Consider the following 26,744-nt stretch of genomic DNA (forward strand, 5'->3'; position numbering starts at 1 on the left):
CATCTTTCGACCAGAATCCCAGCTGCTTGTTGCGCCTTCTCCCTCTGAAGACGGTCCTCCTTGTTGCGATCACTTCAGCTTGTCACATGAGTGAGCTCTGGGCTCTCTAGGTTCAGCCGCCTTACACCATATTTTATTCCGGAAAAACTGGTTGAGGACCATGGAGGCCTTCTTGCCAAAAGTTGCGATGACTTTCCTGTTGGCAATCCATCACACTCCCAACGTTCTTACCCCACCTCACCCCTCAAAAGAGGAAGAGGGGTTCCACCAGCTGGACCCCAAAAGAGCCTTAAACTCGTACTAAAAACTGTGGGGGTGGACCCTCTACTTTCTGTGAGGTTCTGTTGGGCAAAGAAAAGTAAGGCAGTATAGAAAAGGACTATGTCAAGGTAGATTGCCCTTTCTACTGAGATCTGCTCCACACTGGCCAAAAAGCAAATTCTGAAGAGACTGCCCTGCAGCGCTAAGACTGCTACCAGTGTGGTGGCACGCAAAGTGCCTATCCTTGACATCAGTCATGCCGCCATGTGGGCTTCCATGCATATGTTCAAAAAGCACTTCTGCTTTGACATCCAGGACCAATGGGAAGGGCAAGTTGGCCATTAGCTCCTGCAGGACTTTTTTGAGTCCACTCCACAAATGCTGTATCGTTGGGAAGTACTGCTTTGGTATCTATGCTAAAGGTGATGAATCTGCAGTTAGATGTATCCACCAGAACAACTAGTTACTTACCTTTGGTAACCATCTTTATGGTTGATACACTACACTGCCTGTCCACCTCCCCATTCTGTGAGGTAGCCTGTTTTCACCATCTAAAAAGGTCCCTAACTAGATATGTGTACTATGTAGTGATATACTGTTGTTAGTTGTGCAATCAAATACTGCATTTATAGCTAAAGGAGTAACTTGTCTTCTTTGATAACCATTACCAAAAGGGGGAAATGACCAGACAAACTAACATTGTCACATTTATTTCCTATTTTACTCTATTGAAGAGCTTTGGTCGGGAGTGAACCCAAATATAGCAATGCAGTATGTTCTTTAGTATGTTTCACATTCTCTTTCCTGATGTTTTGAGCATTGGGCATTGCTAAATACCGTACAATGACATGAACATTAATGACCTCCTTGCACTCTGCAAAGGCACACGTTTGTTTTGCATTTCAGTCTTACAGGGATTCAACTCCATACACACTGTAAACTAATGCAGAAACCTCACTATATACATCAGAGGCCTCCAGCCTTTTGTGTAATAAGCGCTACTTATAATCACTTAAATGAATTTTGAGCAAATAACATTATTAGAGTTGTAAAAATGACCACACCGTAAAAGATTACATTAATGGCGTACATATGCAAGATTACCAATAAAGATCACCTTAGTGCATTAGACAGTAATGTAAAAAGGCTTCGGCAATTTTGAATGCGTCTGAGTAGTTAATACATGCCAGACACAGGAACAGTGCCCCAGGCATGAAAATAATATTAATGATTGGTCTCCCCACGATTTATTTCGGAAATATCTGCTTTAAATACATTTTGGAAATTCAGAAATCTTTCTCCAAACATATTCTGAGTTCTGAAAATGCACAATTTTTTATTTTGAATGCACAGTTTTGGCATACATATATTAGTTCAACCAAGCAAAAGATACCTGTTTAGTAGGTTGGGATGCACATTGGAGAGCTACTAACAGGTAGCTGGAGAGCTATCAGTAGCTCATGAGCTACTGTTTAAAGAAGCCTGATACTCAACACCTTACAGGAATTGATTCTTGCTGCACAGTAATATAAAATGCTTGTATTTCTGCACTACATGTGGTTAATCCCTGTAAGGTGTATATGAAGCATAGTTGCTCCATTTTTATGCAGTAAAGTGTAAATGCTTGTCATGAGAGTAAATGCTTGGGGTATTGCTACACAGTACATGCTATATAACCCCTTTGGAGTACAGATACTAGATAATATGTCTAAACTGTTCCCATAATAGATAAATATGTTTTCCAGTGTTTACAAAACATTTAGCATTGCAGTGATTGTTATGAAGCACATATTTAATTCAAAGGAGAACTAATGCAGGGTATGCAGCATCTTCCCAATAGCATTGTGTCCAATGGACTTGTTAGTGTTATAAGTATAGAAAATCTGTGTATTGCACTTTCACTCACTGTTACATCTCATTACCCCCTCTCACATCTCATTATCTCTCACACTCACTCTTTCAGCACTTGTTTACAGAACTGTTAATAGATTTTAAAAGTAAGAGTGCTATAGTCAAATGTTTTAATAAACACATTTCTGGAAACAGGGGTCATTCACCTACTACTAACTGAATATTATGACATTGTAGGGGTGGTCAATACTGCCATCAGCATGGTACTTTCTGAAACCTTTAACATTTTTAATAATGCCATTTTAGGTTGTAGCCCACAATTCTAAGGCTCCTGAAAAATTCAAACTTTAAGCATACTTGCTGCTGCTTTTCTGCCCTCTGTTTGACTACATTAAGGATGTGCTGCTGTTGTGTGACCATTTATAGCTGCCGAAGGTCCCCATGGCGAATCTATCACTTAAGGCCAGTCCTGGCCTTCAACAGACATCACAATGTATTTTCGGACTTAAAACGTTTCTGTTAACAGTGTAACTATGGGCTCAAAGTGCAGTTGGGTAAAACCAGATTAGCAAAAGGTATCCAAAATAACAAAGGGACTTTTTGCAGCTATGAATTTTGTTGGTATGGGGAGAGTCTTGAGTAATGTTTTTACAGGTAGCCGTCACTACACTTTGCATTGATGGTTTAATGTCTTGGGTACAATTGACCTGCTATTAATGTCGACTGGTTAGGAAAGGGGCCTGATGTATCAAAGGGTTTTACCCATCCTGTAACTTCACAAAATAAAATGATAGACGGAGTGTTGAAACTTTTCGAACACTCGCCCGCAGTCACATATCTTTTGATCAATCTTTTTTTTGCTTCCCACGTCACCCCAGTTTTCACCCAGCCATATGCAAATCAGTCTTGACCCTGCTCCCCATGGGAACAGTCCAGCCCGAACTGCCAAGCCGGGTCCTCTCTGGACAGGAAACAAGCATCCTGGGACTGGTTTTGGGGTATCACCCCATATCAGCTAGGCTAGCTTGAATCCAGTGGTGCTCCGAGCAAGGAACCATTGTCGGAGCACTGCTGCTTCCAAGCTTTTCCACAAGTATTGTCTTTCATTGGGGTATAAAGACCAATTATTTTGTTATTTCATACATTTTCCCTGGCTCTCTTTATAAGGGATCTAGTGGTAGAAGGTACATGTGTCCCGTAAATGACAAACGTCATATTCTGCCTTTACGGTTGAAGGGATGAATCAGTCCTTGACTTTTGCGAAGTGCCTTCCCATCTTACGTACATATTTATATTTTCACTGTTGTAATAATTCAGCAGCCAGAGTTTATGTAATTTAGAAACCCAAGGCATGTGCCTTTCTTGGCTCGTGGGTCTCTGTCCCCTATACTTACTGTTAAGTACTACTTCCCACCTCTTTCCTTCTGGAATCCCTTAGTTTTGTTATACTACAGAAACTGATACATTGCTCATGCGAACTGGTCATTATTGGACATACTCAAGACGCTCAAGATAAAGTAAGAGTTTTACTATTAATCTAAGGAGTGCCATCTTGTCATTTAATTATCTACTCAAACCATATTTAAAGATTTGTTTTAATAAGTATTGGTCATGTACAGGATGTGTGTGGTACTTCACCGGATTAGATACTCTGGTGTTTAATATTTCAATTTAAAGCGTTGAGATCTGATAATGTGTGAGTGTGTGTGTGTGTGTGTGTGTGTGTATATATATATATATATATATATATATATATATATATATTCACTTAAAAAACCATAGGTTTCACACATGTTATAGTTAGCTGGGCATTTCCCTCGTAAAAAACCAATGAAATTCCCCCGTTATAGTTAGTGCAGGCAACTATAACTCACGCGACCGCAATCCGCTGCTGATGAAGTCAGATATTACATCACTGTATTTAGACACTTATTTACCCATGTCTTCTTCCATTCATCTTTAGCTATACATATATTTTATTTTTATTTTTTTCAGAAAGACACATATGTCATCAGTGATGTAATATCTGACGTCATCAGCAGCGGATTGCTGTCGCGTTAGTTATAGTTGCCTGCACTAACTATAACGGGGGAATTTCATTGGTTTTTTACGAGGGAAATGCCCAGCTAACTATAACATGTGTGAAACCTATGGTTTTTTAAGTGAATTTGCAAGGTTTTTTAAATGCTAATTCCTAACTATAACGTGTGTGAAACCTATGGTTTTTTCAGTGAATTTGTACGTTTTTTTAAATGCTAAGTTATGTATTTATTAATATAGTTTTTTAAACAAAACTTTTTCACGGCGCGCGCACGGTGCGCTTCGCCCTCCGTGCGCGCGCAGTGGGCACGCGGTGCGCTTCGCGCACCGCGCGCCCACTTTACGCAGTTCGTGCCGTGCGCACACGGAGCGCTTCGGGCACCATGCGCGCGCGGTGGGCATGGAGCGCTTCGCCCCCAAGGGCCAAATACATATTTTTTTTTTCGAAAAATCGCGGAGTGCGCGCACGCTGCGCGAACTTCGCAGAATTTTTTCCGCTTGGGTGGTGCGCGCAGGGTGCGCGCACTCGGCGATTTTTTGAAAAAATAAATATTGTTTTTTTTACCCTTGGGGGTCGTTCTGGGACCCCCTGACAAAGGCTAGGGGGTCAGGAACTGTCCACCCTGCCCCCTTTTCACGTTCTCCACATTTGTTTTTCACCCCCTCAGAGTGCGAGAGACAAAATGGCGGCCGGCACTTCCTGGTTTCGACCGATTCGAATGTTTACTAAGATCTAACGACCAATCAGAATTGCGCTCGCGCACGGCAAGGTGCGCGCACCCAGCGCGCACGCTGCGCGCGTACAGATATATATATTGATTTAAATGCTATTTTCTCTGGAAATACTGAGCAGATTTACTCCAAACCTGCAAAAGGCACTTCATGGACCTTATGGCTACCTCTCTGCCAAATTTCACGTAATTCTGTTCAGCCGTTCGGGCTGTAGCTGCGACTAAAGTCCCTATGGAAAAATCCATGGGGAAAACGCGCTTTGGGACCCCCCCTTTTGCGCGGCCCCCGCTTGACGAATCACCCCGAGACTTTCAGGGTAGGAGCGGAGCGGAGCGCCCCATTAGTTTTGAAAATTTCGCGAGGATTCGTCAATCGGCGCCAAAGTTATTCAAAATAGAATTTTGAGATTTCCTATGGAAACTCGGTCCTAACTATAACTATCTACTGGCGACCGCCAGTAGATAATATATATATATATATATATATATAGATATATAGATATAATATTAAATATGAACACCTAGCTTTTCTTTTGAAGTTCGGACTCTTACCAAAACAATTACCTTTTGTCTTGTAGATTGTTGGACCTTCTGATGGCTCAAGTTATATCATCGATTACTACGGAGCAAGACTTAATCAACTGACTATTACCAACGAAACATTTAGAAAAACACAGATGTATCCGTGAAAATCCAAAGATGTCTAAGGATAAATGGTGGGTTTATATTACGGCAAGGAGAGGGAACTCCTCACAATTTTCATGACTTAAAAATAAGCCAAGATTTGAGTGTTATTTTCATCCTTTTCCCTGCATGGTTCTATTGGTTGGTGCAGAGCTTTTTCTCAGTCAACTGCATTGATACACTGCTACCAGGAAATCTTACTTTTTTTTCCAAAACATAAATTTGGACTCAGATGTGCACCTGTACTATACACATTATGTACCATTGCCTATTTCATTCTGCCTCTTTGGTTGCATATTAAATTGTTGCCCTGTGTGACTGAGTATTACTACAGTGACTTCAAAGAAACTTAAATGGACAGGATAAAAAGGTTACAAAACCACGCAGTGACAATTTTCTTGAACCTTTGCAAACACAACCACATAAAACCATATCTTAAAGTGCTCCCTTGCCTCCTGGTGGATGTACGGATCAGGTTCAAGGTCCCCTTCATTGTACACAAAACATACTGAGGGGTAAGGCCTGTATATTTGTGATCACAGGGCCCCCACAGTGCTTCAGCAGTCTATGTATCGGCTGCATCCATAATCAAACAATGAACCTTTAATGACTAAAGGACACCAACAAATTCCGAGCCCTAGGCTGTGGAATATAACCTGAGTCTAAAAAGGAGAGCTGTAGAAAGTTGCTTACAATTCATCTTTACAAAGAATAATATACCCTGAATCCAAACTTGAGAGCTGTATAAAAGTGCTTACATTTAATCGTTTCAAAGAACAATGCACCCTGTATCCAAACAGGAAAGCTTTAGAAAGTTGCCTACAAAAATCTTTACATAGAATAGGAGATGCAACAGAGGCACAAGAGACAAGGTTCCCACCACATCGAATCATAATCTACTCTACCCTCCACCCCATGCTTGCTCCGAGTGTGCTTGCCTGGCAAGCTATTCAGCAGTCTGAAGAAAACTGAAAGAGCGAGACAAGCTTTTTAATATATAAAAATAAATAAAAAAATGTTTTTTTAACGAAAGAGGAAGGTGCACCAGTGAGAAGTCCAAACATGATAGGAAGTCCTTAAAGTTTCTTTAATTCTTGTATGTATTCATAAAAACAGACATCAGCCAACGCGTTTCGTTCTAAGAGGCAAGAACTTCTTCAGGGCTGAAACAAGTAACAAACAAATATACAGACATAACTACATTTATATAAAACATGTATAGTCATCCACAATATTGCAAAAAACAATAAACACATAGGACCATACTCAACGACTTTGATATATACAAATATAAATACAATACAATACATATATATATACAAAGGCACATCAGACCATTTAAATATAAAAACATGGAAATACATTCAAATACCAAGAGTAATATAGGCTCTAGTAGAAGACATTAATTCAGAAAATAGAATACAGTGTAAATACAACTTAATCATTTTAAATACTGATATATTTGTAAATTGCAAGAGCATATATAGTAGAATCGAGATCCATAGTCCTAATTAATATAAGGCATCTCAGATACGCCCCAAAAATAAATATTAAAAAAAGAAGGGGGGGTAAAGGAATCTCACCTCTACTTTGACGATGTGGGATACCTGCGATTATTAGTGTGGCTCCGCACGATAAATAAATCAGATATTATCACACGATAGAGTAGAGAATTCAACGATGTGAATTCAAGCAAATAATAGAGATGTCTTTCACAGCACTGTTATGTAGCAAACAGAAAAAAGGAAGTTTTTTTAAAAGAAAGCAAAAACAAAAATAAACAAAAACAATAAAGTTTGCTTGAATATATTCAACAATATTGTTGTGAATAAATACCAAAAACTAATGAGCGACAAGGTTGACATAATTTACGTCAGAACGCAAAGGGCGACGAAGTTTGTGTAAAAACATTCCAGAAACACATCTATTTTGAAAGAAGTATCCAATTAAATTGAACATCTATAGTCATACTGAACGAAAAAATAAAATAATCTCTCACCTAAATCATTTGGATGTTCAATGGAAAGATATAAATAAGGCCGTCAGTATAAGATACGAATATATCCTTCTAGTCAGAAAGCCAAGTGGCATTTATCTTTGTAATATGTATATATTCCGACGCGCTAAAATATAAACAAAGCAAAAAGAAAGGGGTGAAAGAGGGAAAAGCGCAAAAGAGCAGAAGAACAGCAACAAACGAAAAACAGAAAAATAATACTAATAATAGACAAGTAACTCTAAGTATAAAAGTTTAAGCGTCCAAAGTGCCAATATTCTCCAATAGCGATAATCCTCATGAAGCGTGATATTAAGTTGTCTCCAACACATTAATAAAGCAATTAGTCAAAAGACACACTCAAAACTTAAAATCGCACCTTCCTGTCGATCCGTATTAGTATATTGTCAAAAGATAATTAAGCCAGAATTACGGGAAAAAATAAATTCAACAGATTTGCCAAAACCTAATCAAAAGACCACCAGTAATTGCGTAAAACCGTACGACAAGTCAAAAAGGCTTACCTTCTCCAAATACGAAAAGCGGAAAGAGAGTAACGGGGTCAAACAGCACACCGGTATTTTCAAAACTAACCGCGAAGCTGCAATTTAAGTCAATCACCGGATGTGAGGTGACACCTCCCCGTATGTTAGTAGAGGAGCAAGTAAACAAAGACGCCATATTTGAATGGCGTGTATAACGGACATCAATGTGTATATAGCATCGAAAAACCAATTAAAATATAATTAGAGCATGAAGAGATAGTATTCGAATAATGCTAGAAATTATAAATGAAGAAATACCACGTCCCGCCCGTATCGGAAAGAAACATATAAATATAAAGAGAAAAAATATATAAACATATATATATCACGTCCCATATGTATCCAAAGGTCAAAATAAAAATACCTCACGAAATTGGAGGTAAGTCGCAAAGCCGGAATATAAATAAATCACCGGATATCTGGAGACACATGCCCGTATAACGTGAAATCTAGAGGAAAGCAAAAACGCCATATTTAAATGGCGTAAGAAACGGACATAGATGCATATGCAGCATCCAAAGAACCAGATGTAATGTATTCGAAACAGGAAAAACAGTATTGGAGAAATGTATGTCTTAATAGAAAGAAGATAACCCATCCCCACCCATATTGAAGAGATGCATATAATTTATAAGCAAAAAATATATATATACCACATCCCAAATGTATACAGAACGTAAATAGATGGACAAAACCAAAATAGGTACAGCTGGCCAAAGGCCAGAACAAGTTTAAAAAATCGCGTCCGATCAATGCAAAAAATGGAGGTATAGATAGTCGTATTGCATATGAATGGTATCTACATAGGACCTATGTAGATACCAGCTATACCTATTTTGGTTTTGTCCATCTATTTACGTTCTGTATACATTTGGGATGTGGTATATATATATTTTTTGCTTATAAATTATATGCATCTCTTCAATATGGGTGGGGATGGGTTATCTTCTTTCTATTAAGACATACATTTCTCCAATACTGTTTTTCCTGTTTCGAATACATTACATCTGGTTCTTTGGATGCTGCATATGCATCTATGTCCGTTTCTTACGCCATTTAAATATGGCGTTTTTGCTTTCCTCTAGATTTCACGTTATACAGGCATGTGTCTCCAGATATCCGGTGATTTATTTATATTCCGGCTTTGCGACTTACCTCCAATTTCGTGACGTATTTTTATTTTGACCTTTGGATACATATGGGACGTGATATATATATGTTTATATATTTTTTCTCTTTATATTTATATGTTTCTTTCCGATACGGGCGGGATGTGGTATTTCTTCATTTATAATTTCTTGCATTATTCGAATACTATCTCTTCATGCTCTAATTATATTTTAATTGGTTTTTCGATGCTATATACACATTGATGTCCGTTATACACGCCATTCAAATATGGCGTCTTTGTTTACTTGCTCCTCTACTAACATACGGGGAGGCGTCACCTCACATCCGGTGATTGACTTAAATTGCAGCTTCGCGGTTAGTTTTGAAAATACCGGTGTGCTGTTTGACCCCGTTACTCTCTTTCCGCTTTTCGTATTTGGAGAAGGTAAGCCTTTTTGACTTGTCGTACGGTTTTACGCAATTACTGGTTGTCTTTTGATTAGGTTTTGGCAAATCTGTTGAATTTATTTTTTCCCGTAATTCTGGCTTAATTATCTTCCGAGAATATACTAATACGGATCGACAGGAAGGTGCGATTTTAAGTTTTGAGTGTGTCTTTTGACTAATTGCTTTATTAATGTGTTGGAGACAACTTAATATCACGCTTCATTGGGATTATCGCTATTGGAGAATATTGGCACTTTGGACGCTTAAACTTTTATACTTAGAGTTACTTGTCTAGTATTAGTATTATTTTTCTGTTTTTCGTTTGTTGCTGTTCTTCTGCTCTTTTGCGCTTTTCCCTCTTTCACCCCTTTCTTTTTGCTTTGTTTATATTTTAGCGCGTCGGAATATATACATATTACAAAGATAAATGCCACTTGGCTTTCTGACTAGAAGGATATATTCGTATCTTATACTGACGGCCTTATTTATATCTTTCCATTGAACATCCAAATGATTTAGGTGAGAGATTATTTTATTTTTTCGTTCAGTATGACTATAGATGTTCAATTTAATTGGATACTTCTTTCAAAATAGATGTGTTTCTGGAATGTTTTTACACAAACTTCGTCGCCCTTTGCGTTCTGACGTAAATTATGTCAACCTTGTCGCTCATTAGTTTTTGGTATTTATTCACAACAATATTGTTGAATATATTCAAGCAAACTTTATTGTTTTTGTTTATTTTTGTTTTTGCTTTCTTTTAAAAAAACTTCCTTTTTTCTGTTTGCTACATAACAGTGCTGTGAAAGACATCTCTATTATTTGCTTGAATTCACATCGTTGAATTCTCTACTCTATCGTGTGATAATATCTGATTTATTTATCGTGCGGAGCCACACTAATATTCGCAGGTATCCCACATCGTCAAAGTAGAGGTGAGATTCCTTTACCCCCCCCTTCTTTTTTTAATATTTATTTTTGGGGCGTATCTGAGATGCCTTATATTAATTAGGACTATGGATCTCGATTCTACTATATATGCTCTTGCAATTTACAAATATATCAGTATTTAAAATGATTAAGTTGTATTTACACTGTATTCTATTTTCTGAATTAATGTCTTCTACTAGAGCCTATATTACTCTTGGTATTTGAATGTATTTCCATGTTTTCATATTTAAATGGTCTGATGTGCCTTTGTATATATATATGTATTGTATTTATATTTGTATATATCAAAGTCGTTGAGTATGGTCCTATGTGTTTATTGTTTTTTGTAATATTGTGGATGACTATACATGTTTTATATAAATGTAGTTATGTCTGTATATTTGTTTGTTACTTGTTTCAGCCCTGAAGAAGTTCTTGCCTCTTAGAACGAAACGCGTTGGCTGATGTCTGTTTTTATGAATACATACAAGAATTAAAGAAACTTTAAGGACTTCCTATCATGTTTGGACTTCTCACTGGTGCACCTTCCTCTTTCGTTAAAGTTTTTTCATCTGTAAATCAGTGAAGTCCTTCTGCGGCGGACTTTTGGAAGAATTGTGCACAGGATTTGTAATTTTTGTATACACTAAGATTGAGGTGCAGAACCAGTGGTCAGCCGTGGTGGTGCTTTGTGTTAAGTAAATAAAAAAATGTATAATGTTTTGGTGCGTTCCGATCTTGCACGATGAATGTCGTTTTGGTTTGCAGTTCTTAAAAATGTGATTGACTCTGCAAAGAAGAACCCAGTATAGGATTTAAAGGTTTAAGGTAGTGGGGCAAAGGGGGCTTGCTGAAAGAAACACATGTGTGCTGTAGATACACATGCTTTGCATACTCCTGCCATCTAATGTTGGGTCTGGATGTTTGCAAGTTGTTTTTCTTCAAAGAAGTCTTTCCTAGTCACAAGGTAAGGCGGCGACTCCTTTCGCTGATATTGCGCATGGTCATCGACTCCATTGTTAGATTGTTTTTCCGCAAGAGGGGTGAGTCTATGCTTTTCTTAGACTATAAAGCAGTATACTCCCAAAGCAGTGGCTAACCTATAGATGTTGCAGTTGTTTGGAATAATTCTTTAAGTATTGCTTGGCCTACATTAGCTTGTTGTCGTGCTAACACATCTACACAATAGTGTTTGGTAAATGTGTGTGGTGTAGACCATGAAGCTGCTTTACATATGTCAGCTAGAGGGATGTTACCTAAAAAGGATACAGAAGCCCCTATTTTGTGAGTGGAATGCGCTCTAGGGGGTATAGTCAAAGTCCTTTTGGCTTTAGCATAGCATGTTTGAATGCATTTAACAATCCATCTCGCAATACCAGATTTAGAGATAGGATTGTCTTTATGAGGTGGAGGAAATGCAACAAATAGTTGTTTTGTTTTGGGCAAGTCCTTTGTTCTATCTATGTAGTACAATCAACCTCTTTTAACATCAAGCGTGTGAAGAGCGCGCTCTGCTAAAGAATCGGGTTGAAGAAAGCTAACCGGTAACTCAACCGATTAATTTATATCAAAAGTTTTGTTGAGCCTAGAACTTAACATTGGTCAATTCAGAGACCCTTGTAGGGGCTCCTATTTTTTGGTTTTCATAATTTGCTGTCATAAAACTTGACAGCCCTGCGTTACATGAATGCCTGTTTGCTGTGCTTAATTTGAGTGCGTTACATGAATGCCTGTTTGCAGTGCTTAATTTGAGACAGTGGAGGCCACTGGCAATCCTTTTCGGGTACCAGCACTTATTTTTCCACATCAGACATTTGCTAAGAGCAACGGAGTGAAAACGCACAAAGCGAAAAGATGGAGGAATAGAAAGACAAAAAACATCACACAGAGAGAAAACAGGATCCTGCTCAAGTGATATAAAGGGACGGGGGAGCCTTACAGTGGATTAAAACCGCATCAGGCGGAATCAAGACTATGGAGCCTTGTTATGGGGCTTGTCAACATTTAATTGCTCCATCTGCAGGCTTCTGGGCAGAGCTTTGGGTTAATGTGTGAACCTTATGTTCTGTTGCCAGCTCCTATCATTTCCCTTTTATTAAAGGGCAGAGTTCCTAAAACATGTTAATACAGTGCCAGAAGCTGAATGTAACTTTGCAGCTTTGTTGTGCAAATGGGTCATTTTCATGATGTGGACCCCAATGCATTATGGGACGAAGACTATCCATCTCTTTTTTTTCCCCAAGAGTTCAAAAATGAATGGAAACCCTAAGTGTAATGCAATGTTTAATTACAAATATTGAAAGTCACTAGATGTGTCCTATAAGCGCATATCGTGGTGAGCATAGTAAAGTAACTGACCAAAGATACAAATGTGCATTTTCTGGCTCACTTGCTTGTTAGAGAATTCAAGTTGAACTGAGAGCGAAGATGCAACGGAAACAGAAGTAAACACACTCATAGAAGTAACACAAGATGAGCCGGGAACAAGGATAACCATCTTTCTCCAGCACTGGAACTTTCATAGATTCGTAGGTTTAAAATGTTCCCCATCGTCAAGCTCGGAAATACTGGTAGCTTTCAAAGGCAATATCCAGTATCAGTAAACAGTATTTAAATGGCCATAGGCCACACAACATTATTTGGTTAGTAGCACATCTGCGTTATTTGAAATAAGTTGAATTCCAGCCAATGAGGTGAAGCTGCTGGGCTCTCTATTCTCCATAGAGGCCACCGTAGTTCAGGGTTCTGCCAAATATCCTGTACGAGAGAGCCTTCTGTAAGAACTCTGCTCTCACCTATATTTGGTCCTTCATCTGCCACATCCTGACTTCTACCTTTGTTGTATTCTGCTTTAGGTGTCCGTATATAGGTTTTTCTAAATCATGTCCTTATATAGGCACATTTCGCATTGCCCTTATTTAGGCATGAGATCCCTGTCCTAATTAGCCATTAGCCGTGCTATCCAAATACAGGCATCGTCACCTACATCCGTCCACCTCAACATCACAACGAGTTCTTAGAAACCAGACCCTTAAGCTATTGGGAGTTTCCCTAGCCTAGGATTATTGATTTCTCCAAGAACTCGTTTATTATGCATGAACCGCTATTCCTTAAGGGTTCATTCATGACGTCTTCCTCTGCCCGACTTTATGTCAATGCAAACATTCCTAAGCCCCTTCCAGGTATAAATATACCTTCCCTTGCCATGACAAAGCACGGCTGCACAGCTCGATACGGCTCGCCACGGCTAGTTCGGATGAGACCACGACTTAAGAGGAATTTGTGTCCCGGCCTGACGCACTGACAAGAGACGCTGTCATCCCTGCTCGCAGAGATTCTGACTCCCTTCACGGGTTGTTAGTTTGAGACCCAGAAAGAGATTCCCACCTCTCTCAGTCGAAGGTATGGAGCGGACTAGAACCTAGAGGGACTCTTGGCATACCAAACTATAGCATACCCTACTATAGAATACAGCACCTACTTCTTACCTTGTACTACACTTAGGTTAGGTACACTGGGGTAGAATTAGTTTGAGAAGCATCATACGAGTGTCCACTTTTTAGCCTATGTTATTTATGTATATGTATATGTATATGAATGTGTCATAGCTAAAAGACAATGCTATTGCAGTATTTCTTTCTACTGCTTACACTGTACATAATATATCTTGCAATTGTAACAGCTCCTATCTCTTACACGAGAAACAAGACTGTTCATTAAATCCTTTTATTGAAACGCCGGTCTACTATTTCTGTGTAACTCTAAAGAAACTAAGCATGCACGATTAGCTGAGTGAAACTGTTATCTATTGTTTCCACGATTCTGAGACGTGTACCGATTCTAAAGAGAAACAAAGTTGTCATGTTTATGCTGTTGCCAGAAACTACTCCCTTCTCGTTTACAAGGAGTTTCTAGTGACCTCTGAGTTAGCTGGTACAAAGTAAATTAAGTTTAATATACTCGATAGGGACATACTGACCTCAGTCCTATGCCAAACCTATAGTTTATATTATTCCAATGCGCAGAGCCTATTCGGGAAATAAGAACTACACTACACCTTGTCTTCCTTCGATTTCAGCCAGCCTTAACTCTAGCTTTCTCTGGGTTGACAGTTTTTTTTTTACTTTTCAGCTTCTGACTCTGAGGCACATTTCCATCTGTCACTTTTGCAGGAGAAGAAAAAGATCTCTTCAAGTCCTGCTAGAAAGCGGACAAAATATTTTTACAGACGATCTGAAAAATCAGTGTATTTGTTTTTATCCTTCTCACAAGGCATGGCACTGCTACATATTCAAGATATTCCATTTAAAGCACTTAAGGACAGGGAAAGGTGCTTGACACTGTTATCCTTTGGAGAAGAAGAAAATTCCCCTATACAGAGGGTTATTCCCCCTCGTCTGGGGGATGATTCAATGCAAAGTACTCCTCCAGCCACTTGCAAGAAGGCAGCGCAAAAAAGCATGAGGAAGTTCCTTAGCTAAAATTTACTTAAAACGCCTGATCCTCCTTCTTCAAGGACGAGATCAAACCTTCATCAGAGAAGATGTTGAATAAAGGAATGCAATACACTTCACTGAAATTAGTACAAAGCAGGCTCTTCTATCTGCATGTCTATAGTCCCTCCGAAATTGACAAAAACAATAACCTCAATGATAAAAAAATAGAAACGTTGACCCCAACCAACCACTCAGTAGAGTATCATCTCACCTGCCAATTCTGCTTGTATGGCAATTGTACGCTTTATGACAGTTTAACATTAACAGGCCCATTGACAAGCAAATTTCCTTTTTAGCTGTGTTAGGCGCACAGCCAACCAATTCTCATTCAACTTTGAAGGCTTTGGTTCAATTGCCGGAGCATATCTTGGCTTCTTCGCTTACTGAAGATGCCAGCGAGCAAGAAAAATCCTTCACAGCTGGATGTACAGTACTTTCCATACTAAGGGGAGGATGCTTATGAAGAGGAATAAGGCAAAACAGACTTTCAGCAGAAGTATGATATTTATGAATTCCAATCTTTCCCTTCTGAAAGTCGCTTAAGATCATATGAGCCTCAGTATGAAGTCTGGCCCCATTAAAATGAACCCCAGGTTATGCAGGTACCAGTTGCCTTCATGTCTGTGTTTCAATAGGTGATACAAACTTTCCAAAGACTGTATCCTCATCCACAGCATCTCTGAACTCATCTTGGTCCCCGTCTTAAGGACCGTACCACTGACCATGCCACCTCCACTGCAACCTCGACCTACTGCGTCATATCCACTCTGCTGCCCCCTCCACCACGCCCCATAAACCCAACACGTATAGAGATGGGGTGGATTTCCTGATAGCAATCAAGAACCAGGTCTAAATGATGCGGGTAGAGCAGCCATGGAAGGACAAGAGGAGGAAGGTGATTGCTGAAAAGAGAAAGAATGGAAGGACTTCATATTACCTAGAGATATCACCAAGATCCCTTCATAACCAGACTTTCCACCAGATTACTTAGTCAATTTTCATGCCCTATTGGAAAGAGCAGCGAAGACGTTTGACATTCTATTGTCTTCAATGGAGCAGCAGTGCTTCTTGTATGATTTTAAGGTACAGCTCAGAAAATAAACACTAAGCCCATCCCTTTCCTAGATCATTTCTTGAAAGAAGAGCTAAAACTCATGCAGACACTGGCCAGCATACAGGCAAAGGTACCGCACCTCATAAAGAAATTCAGCACTTCCGAGTCTGCACCGGCACGTTCAACTCCTCATCCGAGCTTGGATTCCTATGTTGTGGCAAAGGTGGTCATAGAATTCTGTAACTCCAGCCTTTGCTTAGACTGTTCTGGGAGGCTCCTTGATAACTTGGGGTGCAGAGCCAGTTTCATGCACACGGCACCTAACAAAGCATCAAATGCCTTTGTCATCCTCAGCTCCTACGACTGCCAGATGTAGTGTGACATTCTACCTATCCGATATAATCCCAGAGGACAGGAGTGAAGAGGTTAAGACTATTATGTGGGAAGGGTGCTAACACAGCTTCCATTAAAGCAGGCTTCTGTCAGCTTGAAGGAATGGCTTTACTGAGAAGACGAGGTTGACTGTGGTCCATGTTTTTTATCCCAAATTGCAGGCTATGGTCCTCCACGTGCCTTTTCATATACAAACACTGTTTGGCCAGCATGTGGACACCGAGTATAAAAACAAATACCTATACAGCATGCTTTCCAGAAGTCCTGCAGTAAAAGACACCCCGCCACCCCCAATGCAGCCTGCAGGGAGAAGAATTTCCGGTTTTACTCATGCTTGGTACTCCAAAAAGCTCAGTCCAGGCACACTTTGGAACGTCTAGAAAGCCTTCTAATCATCCACCCTAGAAAGAACACCAGCTGCGCTTACATGAAATGCAACATGATTTTTTCTCCTACTTTTGAATAGAGCGATTGATGGAGAGGGGGCAAAATATTTCTTCTAGGGCTCTTGTACCTGTCAGGGCTTCATCAGACAAAGGGGCGTGTGCCTCCACATTCGCTTCTTTTAACATTTTTCATCATAGAGACTAGAACTAAATGTACAAAAAATATCCATCTGTCCCACAACAAAACTTCAATTTCCCAATGTCCAAGGCAGAATGTGTAAATCATTGCTGGGCATTTTGTAATGCATCATTGATTTAGAGCCCTACTGTAGGATGTGGAGGAGGCTGATAAAGGCAGATGAATGGAGCAATGAGGAGATTAGCACCAGGATCTTGGAGCAATACGCTACTTGTATTCAAAAGGATAACGCAGACTGCCCGTGGTGGAGCAATCTCAGTGCATCCCTTCGGTTCCAATCCACCACAGACAAAATTACTCTGGCAGTGGGCGCATGTATGGCGGGATAGGGAATTTCTATGCAGGAATTGTCTAAAAGAGGCTTCTGGTCAGTAGAGAAAGTCACTCCACAAAAACATTTTGGAGCTACAGGCCATCAGATTAGGCCTACAAGTATTCCTGCCTACACTGGCAGCCCATGACGTGCTGATCAGGAAAGATAACCCAACCTCAATGTACTACATCACCAAACAGGGAGACTCAGAGGTCTTGTTCACTTTTAGAGAAGATGCACAAGCTGTCGAACTGGGCCAAGGCAAGCAAGGTGACTATTGCTGTGGAACAGCTACCAGCGGTCTAGAGTGACCAGGCTCAGTCACACCATGTCAGACAAGTGGTGCTCCACCAGCTGCAGTAGGTCTTCCAAAAATCCCTCTCCAGGCCTGTTTGCCACCTTGCAGAAAATGACACGCCAATATTAATCCAGAAGGCACTGGCAACCAGGATACTAGGGCAGTGCCATTCCGATGACCTGGTGGAAGTTCTGTATTTAAGTGTTTCCACCCATTTCCCTCATTGTCAGGGTGCTGAAGAAGGCCAAGACAGACCACTTTTCTGTGACTCAGATTGCCCCAGCATGGCATCACTAGTTCTGCTACATTGAATTGCTGAGACAGTCACAATATCCACTGACCCATCTCCTATTCTTCCCCAGCAGCAACAGGCAAGCTCATCACCACCACATGAAGTCCTTCACCCTGATAGCGTAGTTGTTCCTACCATCATAGTTTGGTCACCTCTACATCCCTGCTGGTTTTAGAGCCTTATTAGCGCACACACATGGTTCTAGCACAGCAAAGATTTTATAAAACTAAATGGAGGTCCTTCTATGTGAGGCAAGGACAAAGGTTTTAATCCTGGATTGATAGAACCCCATCAACTACTGCTGCGTTTCGTGTATCTGGCCTACTGCTGTCTTAAATATTACTCATTAGTCTTACGATTTTGAGAATTGACAATAGACCATCATAATTATCCCAAAAAGTCATTGAATTATTTGTAAGGGACCTTTTTTATGGCAAGGTATGCTGTCTAATGAGGTGCCTCTATGAGAGCTTTGCAGCCATAGGCATGTAGGAAAGCAGGCATACTTTCGCTGAGCACTGCTGCCTGGATGTGAATGTGGTAGCCAACATTTTAGTGGGTTAAGCATGTCTAAGTAACCTGTTTAAGTAAAGATGAACATGCTTCCTACTTTTTTTATATTTACTGTACTGGTTGCCATTCCGATTCGAGCATGTGAATCTATAAACGATTTAATGGATTCACATGTGGACCTCCCTCCTCCCCTGTCAGAGGGTCAACCAATAATAAACCAAAACGTTTTCGACGTAGATCATAAACATGACCAGTACATCAAAAATCACAATAATTAGATCATCAGTTGAACCATGAATCAACATCGCATAACCCAAAACTTCACATGCTGCATAACAATCGATCACTCAACCTCAAACCGCACTCTCAACTACATAACTCATAATATATCCATAGCACACTGAATGCTTGGTCCCAAGAATCATTCTACCCTACTCCTGCTCACAATGGTTTGCGCAGGATCAGTACCTGCAGCGTCATGAATTATGCAAATCTTCCAAGTGTAGGTTCAGGAATGCAGAGAGAACTAGAAGTCCAGACTGGCTTAGAAAACGGGGACAAAATTACTCTTTAAAAGCACCCCTCTCTCACCATCCTCTGCTACCAAAGTTTTTTTGGGTACAGGGGCCCCTAAAATATTACACCCTACCTAAAAAAACAGACCGCTCCCCTTTACCTCTCCTTCTTGCAAGGAAACGCAATGCCTCAACTGGCCGAGAATTTTGAATAAAGGAGTGCACTTTCTGTTCCAAGTCCTCAAACGAATCACAGCAGGTCTCTGCAGAATCTCAGGTTTTCTGAAGTGGTTGGACACTTGGTATAGTCAACTTTCTTGCCACCATAACATGACTTTAAGTGCCAGTCGTATTCACTTAAATGGGCAGAGATGTCTAGTAGTGCCTGTCGGGTCAGCTGCTAGAGTAATTTCCTTTTCCTCTCTTACAAATGTTCAGGATTTGACTCCCAGAAAGATTTACTCACTTGCCCTAAACACTGCAGTCTGGTGCTCTTTCCATAGCTTTCAGGCAGGAATTCTAGGATCAACATTTTACATGAACCTGCTGTTAGTAGTTTGGGTCGGAGAGTGAAACTGTTGGAACTCCTGTGGCACCAACAGTTCATAAAGGCCTGTTGATTCAGTTGTCTTCAGAGGTATTGTGTCCTCTGCCAGCGACAACCAGTTCCTCTCAGCAACCCAGTAGAATAATAACCACTGTGATATTGTTAGTTCTAAGGCAACAACAAAGGTGAAATGAAGTGATAATCATTTGTACTTCAGACAGGGCAACGTTATGCAGATTTATTTTTAATATGGTGAATGGAACCTGTTCTGATCGCTGCTTTTAAGTTTGGGTTACTGAAAACTAACTAGAACATGCAGCTAAAGATTTTACAACTCACTCAAATTTCATAAATGTAGTATCAATCTGTCCCCTATTTATGCTAATAGCTGCATTAGCACTTTACACTGAGTGAAGTTTGGCAGTATGTGAAGGTAAGCTACAATTTATCAGGGAACCTGCATTGAAACTAAGGTATTATAGTATGTGAAGGTAATCAACATTTTATCAGGGGACCTGCATTGAAACTAAGGTGATATTTATTGAGCATGCAAGACAACGAGAATGCTAGCCGTTGAGTGTAAAATGTTTGCTGGACTGTAAAAGCCTTAAAGCTTTCAGCTATTTTTAAGTAAAATAGCAGTTGTGTTGTGTACCATCAAGCTGGAAAATCAAATCCCTTCCTCTAATTTGACCCACAGTTGCAGTTGTTGTTTCGCTGAGGATTACTACTGGGATTTCCATCTCTGAAATTCCTAATACAGCTTATTGTTCGCATTTCACTCAAATTGATGTCAATGGTTGATAGGGTAGCGACACCTTCGATGTATGAATTAGTAACTTTTTCCCTATCTGTACCTGGTGATCGGCATAATGCTTGTTCATTCGTATCATTTCATCATCGTCTCCGAAAGATAAGAACACAATTTTTTTTACCAGTAACATTCACACTTTTCCCATGAAAGACTGGTTCCTGAGACACGTGCTTTCAGAGACTGGATCCTTGCACCATCAAATCCAAAAGTATGAACAGTACCTAGAAAGACCCCAAAAGTTGGAGAAAAAAAATCAAAAAAGCGCCTTGTGTTCTGTCTCGCGGCCCTTGCACATGCACATTTAAGTAATCCTTATGTAAAGTATTGCGATGTAATCATACTCACGATTTAATGACCATGATGTAATGACTCGTAATATAATCACCTGCGAAGTAACTGACATTTATCTTGCATGACTTTTCTATGCGATATATACCCTCACTGAGTTAATTTACTTGAAATACCAGTGAAATATGTGTCTTTCAAGTAATGTAATTTCACAAAAAATGTCTTCACTAAAAGAAAAAACACACAGCCCCACTATATAGTCCGCGGGTATGATCTGCCACTAGATGCCTAAATAACACTAGAACATAATTGTTTAATACTTAGCTCTGAGGGCCTGAGACAGCCCTTTAAGCCAAAAGAAAGACATGGATTTTATCTTAGATGTTGTTTCCTCGCATAGAGTACTGAACGTAGAACAGAACATTGCTTTTAATCTGTTTTAGCCTTGCCCCATGTCTGCCAAGAATAGCAAGGCTAAGGCATGAGGAGTGAATTAGATTGAGAACAGTTTGTATTACGTTACTGCAACACTTTTCGGTCATTAGATTTCTGCAGAACATTGTATTGATCTGGAGTGTGCACATTGGTACCTACTACTTTCAGAGAATGTCGTTTGTGTTCATTTTATTTAACTTGTTTTTCCTTCATATTGTGATTCTTGTTTCATTAATTGACCTTGATTTCCAGTTGGTTGTATGTAATTAGGTGATCATCAAATGCGGAAAAGGGACCTGCTAGTCTGTTTTCGTTTTATGCCATTGTGTTCTGTGAGTTGTTGCCTATTCAGATAGAAATCTTTCTTCATAGTGTCCATACCACACTAACCGGTCTAGACTTAATTGTGTGGCTTTGCTGCACTTAAGCTTTAAACTTAATTAAGCTTTGCAAAGTGATGCTACTTACTAAAGTTGTGTGCACAGTATAAAAGTTACCCAAAAATGTAGTCATGCTACGATACTTGTCAATCTCTTGCACGACAGTGAATATTCTATTGATGGTAAATATGTTTTCTTTTCTCCAAGGGCCGCAAAACCACACAAGCAGCTTCGGGAGAAAAATGCTTTCTTTGGCAGAAGCACTTGGTGTGCAGAAAGTATTTTTTGTCCTTTTAAGGAGCAGTCATTGAAAAAACGTTACTGAGGGGTATTGGTAGAATATGAAATTCATTTTAAAAATGAGTGTTTCAGAATCTTTAAGAACCAATGTCAAATGTATGTTTTCGTTTGCAGGCTTCCGCTCTGTCAACTTGAACAAATCCTTACGTATCAGTTACTTCATTGTATGGGCTCAGCATAAACTTTGTTTATTTTAGGGTTTGGGGAGCCACGTACTAACAGAACAATGCTTTGAATATGTACATAATTTAATTTTCAATATTTTTGTGTAAATATTGTTTATAGGTGTGAACTGCTATATTGTGTATTGCTTTTAATAAATAAGATTTTGAGACATTATATTTTAGTGTACCTACATAAGTTGGCAAAACTGCACCACATATTCACCATTCTATGTGCATGCAGATTTTTTGAGGGAAATTTTAATTTCTGAGTTGCAGTTTATAGATTACGGCCAGGTGTATTTAACCTTTTTTATGGTCACAAACACTGTAGGTGTAAAAGAGGTCCCCCTTATTTCTTATTCGGAAAATAATGTATCAGGGCCTTCTCCCTCCAGTGTCTTCCAAATGAATTTTTTTTTCTTTAAGTAGTACCTGTGCCTCTAAGGAATGCTGGCTAATTAAAAAAGTGTAAAAATCTGATTTTGGAGGCCCCCACCTCATCATTGGCAGCCAAACGAAGAGTGTCACAAATTGCGGCCTTGCTCATTATTATTCATTAGGAAGGTTGTTTTGGGACTCCTGCAAATGTCCAATTTTCTGAGCAAGCAATTACTACATAGGGCAGCATCGCTATTGCATTCGTAAACCAGTCAGTGCACAGATCACACATTCCTTGTTTGCGAATGGGAAGGGTGCATCTGGTCCATGCATGTAGGTTAGTCATTAGTGAGTTTATGCCAAAAAATCAGAAGTGTATGTATAAGAATGTAAATATTATAAATATTTTTCTTCAAAATGCACATTTTCACTGATATTCATGGCACAGACTGGAAATTGAACTCTGTCCCTTGTTATCTGTATTATATACACTTTTGAGTCCATCTTACAGCATGATGAAAGTTGCAGGAGAAAACAGAAAATTATGAAACACAATTCTCATGTGCCATCAGTTATTCTTTCAGTAGGTTTATACTTTCTTGTTAAATTCAAGCTTTGTAAGCCTGTTTTTTTTATTTCATAAGTTATAGCCTAGTAGATGACACAAAAGTAGCACATTGAAAGCCCCCCAAAAAGAATTGTTCATAATCCATAGTAGGAATGTAGAGCACATTCATATTATCCAGTTGGCCTTATTGGCGAGTATTCACTAATTTTATACAAATGATTGCTTTTCTGGATGTTTTATATTCTTGCAAATAAAGAGTGCACTTTCGCCTGACCTTTATACCTCACCATTCTGTCTGCACCAGTATGAACATCTTTGTTTTAGTTCATGAATCATAAAAAAAGCCCAGAAGTTTCCCGATTTCGGACCGTTTTCTCTTCCAAAACTTTCAGATTAGAGTGTAAGTCACTAAGGTGCATGTCTTAAGTAATGCACACTTTTCCATAATGAGACCCGTACTGTTGACTGAATGCTGATTACCTCCCAGAACATTTCCACAAGAGAAAACTACTTTTGGTCCCCCTGCTTAAAAGTAGGCCTATCTAAAGGCACATTATCTTTTTCCTCTTGTATTTATTTTTAAACATGTTCATTTTTAAATGCAAATTGACAAAAACACGCTTTAAAATCTGATTTGAACTGCTCCATCATTCTTTTGTATTCAAATCCCTTTTATCAGAGTTTTCCAAAGACAGAGAACATGTGAATATCATACATGTTAAATCATCTCTGAAGTCTACAAAGAGATCTCAACATTCTGGAGGAAAAGCAATGGAAAATAAACATTGCACTTTGGTAGATCTCTTCCAGGATCGATCTAGTTCATCCTAAAATCCTGCCAATTCCAGTTTGAACTTTACAGCCATACCACATTGCCATTTCATAATAATAAGAGAAAGAAAAAAGGTATTAAGAAGGCAAGAGAGTGGTAGGAAAAAAGTAAACAAGAGAAAGAGTGACAGAATTAGAAATCCTGATCATACCTTCTCTAGTAAAAGCTGGGAAGGCAGAAAAATGTTAAGTGCAACACATTTTAATCCAAACAAAGCACAGGGACTGCCTGGACATTGAACATTGACCTAAAACTAGTTACCTATAATATTTACGTCATGGAGGTTTTACTTTTTGTGCAGACCAAAGTTACTTCGAACTGTCGTACGGCTTGTACTTTATTTAGTAAAACTGTGCAGTTGTTGGACAACATAAGCATTGGACTGGTGCAAGACTGATTCGGAGTACCCATCAGGATATGTTGGCCTATATTCCTGCTGGCTAACAGTGCACCATCTGCACCCCCAGCCCTACAGGGTAACAAATGTGTATGTAACCTCAGAACATGACCCTGAATCCCCAAGCCAATTGTGGTAACAGGTATAGAACCGTTTCGCTTAGCCTCTTATGCATACCCAAAGAGATGCACAGGAAATACACAACATGCGGTTTCAATGTTAATTGAAGCATTATGATTCTTGAGTAAAATATGTGTGCTGTAATGATTAATAGAAGGAAACCGATTAATGCTATTAGCGGTACGAGATTGGTGAAAAAGATAAACAGTTCAACCATTTTGCAGATTTAAGAAAACTATATGCTTGCATACAAGTGCTGTAATATGGTATACTTCTACCTAGCACATGCCACCCTATCATGTCTAAGGTGTCTGGATCTGCCAAATCCCTATCTGGGTGGTCTAACTCCCCATTTCCTGTGGGTAAGTGTCGGCGAGCTGCTCGTCTTGGTGTAGAGTTGGACATATATGCGATTTCTTAATAGATGTACACCTTCAAGCCATCTTTCCATAAATATATACCTCTCTGCATCTTTAAGTAAACTCAAAAGTCTCACCATGTATATAGCTGTGTGCAAGCTCTCACCATCTAAGCATATGCCAAGCGGTCATATAAGTTAAAAAGCACATTGACAAACGCTTCCCAATACATACCTAACAAGTATTACTTCTTTCTAATTCATATACAAGCGGACAACATGTTCTCATCTTTTATTTCTCACTACCCTATTCCTGTTTAATAATGTTACTAAAAATCCTACAATTCCTAGAATGCAAAAATCAAATGTATGTATTATGCACATAATGTTTAGACATTTAAAACTTTCTTAGTTCCTCGTTGCAACTTTCCACAAGACTATACTGTTATTTTTCAATAAAATACACAATGTAATAGAGGCACTATTTCCTTTTTATTTTAATTCCCAAAACATTTACCGCTAACCTCTTAAACACATACCCTCTAACAGATACAGTTCATCTCATATATTTTTCACCTCACATCACTGTGATTCTCTTTTTTTTATTATCAAACTCCCATAAACATCTTCATTTCTAATGTAGTAAATTGAGGTAGTAGATTATATTGTTGTTTTAGCTCTCTGTAGATATTTTTGACACCATTAGGATGTGTAAAAACAAGCACAAGAATGGTACACCACTCATACAAAGCAAGTCTAAATGGCAATCTCTTCAACTTTCCACTCTTATCATCATGAGAAAGGCTGCAAATGAAATCATGTCTGAAATTTTATACTACTGCATCTCTGTTTGTGAGTGGTTAGCATCTGTTAACCCTTTCCCTCTCTTTCAAAACGAGGGTCCTGTTGGCGCGTTTTTGCGATCATCGCGGAGTAATCACGAAAACAAAACTGCAGTTCAAAGCTATATCTAGCTTTATTTTTCTGAAATTTAAATACTACACAACAGATTCATTACATAGTCTTGAGTTGGAAATTAAAACTTGCCATTTCTTAAATTGCCACCACTCCTCAACTTAAAAAAACATTCTGTCTCTTTAACACCCCCACCCCCATACACTCTTAGCTTGGTGTACCTAGCAACCCAGTGGAACCATTAAGTCACAAGTTCACAGCACATTCTAGAAGGAATATGCTGCTTCCAAATAGGATACAGTAGGTGTGCTTTACTCCACAGATTCAAAAACATATCCATGTCTATTACATTGATTTTTTTTTTTTTAACAACATCCAATAATAAGACTTCCTTTTAAGGCACCCAACACACTAACTAATTTTATTCACTTTTATGCTGGCAGCTTCCAATGAAATATATATTCTTTTTTTAAAAAAACTCAATTTTAACTGCTTTTTCTTTGGAAAACTACCTCATTCAGCTGCAGCCCTCTCCTGACTACTATTGCTCCTTCACTTCAAAATGCTTAGAGTATGGATTGTGGGCCACAGCTTTATCTATTGGGCCAAAGAGTCTTCAAAAAAGAGAGGTATTGACAGGGACTTGGGTTTCCAAATGTGCAGATTGCTTGGTTTGGCCAGAGAGGGTTAATGTTTTATCAGTTGCTGGCTTTGGTTAAATCCATTGTGGATTCCCAAGCTCCCCACCTCAGGATTGTGCACTGTGGTGGCAATGACCCAGGCATATTGACCTTTGCAGAACTGATGTCGCTTTTCCCCTCACACTTTCTTGTTGTACTAATATAAGCCAAAGACAAAAATGGAAGTGGTCAAATCAATTCTGACCACAGATTGACAAAGCCAGGAAACATGTTAATAAAACAGTTTCTGCATTCCTCAGAGACCATTGCATGGGCTGTATTTATAACAACAATCTGCGTTTTGACATGCATAGAATTTATTGAAATGATGGCGTGCACCTTATAGATGAAAGCAACAGGGTGTTTCCAAGTAATATGCAAATCTGCATCTGGTCTTATGTATAGCAGCCATATACACACAACTAACGCAAAAGCTCTTGTCAGAGCCACCCTAGTACCCAAAATATTGTGGGTTTTTTCTAACTTTTTCTAAATTTAGTTTTTGGGGATCATT

At 39.2% G+C, this 26,744-nt stretch overlaps 1 protein-coding gene across 3 annotated transcripts in view; it reads left to right on the forward strand.

Annotated features, from left to right (window-relative positions):
* The window catches only part of TM2D1 (TM2 domain containing 1), a 247,610-nt gene extending 225,453 nt beyond the window's left edge, over positions 1-22,157 (forward strand). For all 3 annotated transcript variants that reach the window (XM_085602451.1, XM_085602453.1, XM_085602452.1), the window contains exons 7-8: positions 5,462-5,599; positions 21,726-22,157. In XM_085602451.1, the coding sequence (XP_085458577.1) occupies positions 5,462-5,572 (111 nt within the window). In that variant the 3' untranslated portion in view covers positions 5,573-5,599; positions 21,726-22,157. The remainder of the gene's footprint in view (positions 1-5,461; positions 5,600-21,725) is intronic.
* The last annotated feature ends 4,587 nt before the right edge of the window (positions 22,158-26,744 follow it).

Source organism: Triturus cristatus, chromosome 4_2 (genome assembly GCF_964204655.1).
Source record: "Triturus cristatus chromosome 4_2, aTriCri1.1, whole genome shotgun sequence".
Lineage (NCBI taxonomy): Eukaryota > Metazoa > Chordata > Amphibia > Caudata > Salamandridae > Triturus > Triturus cristatus.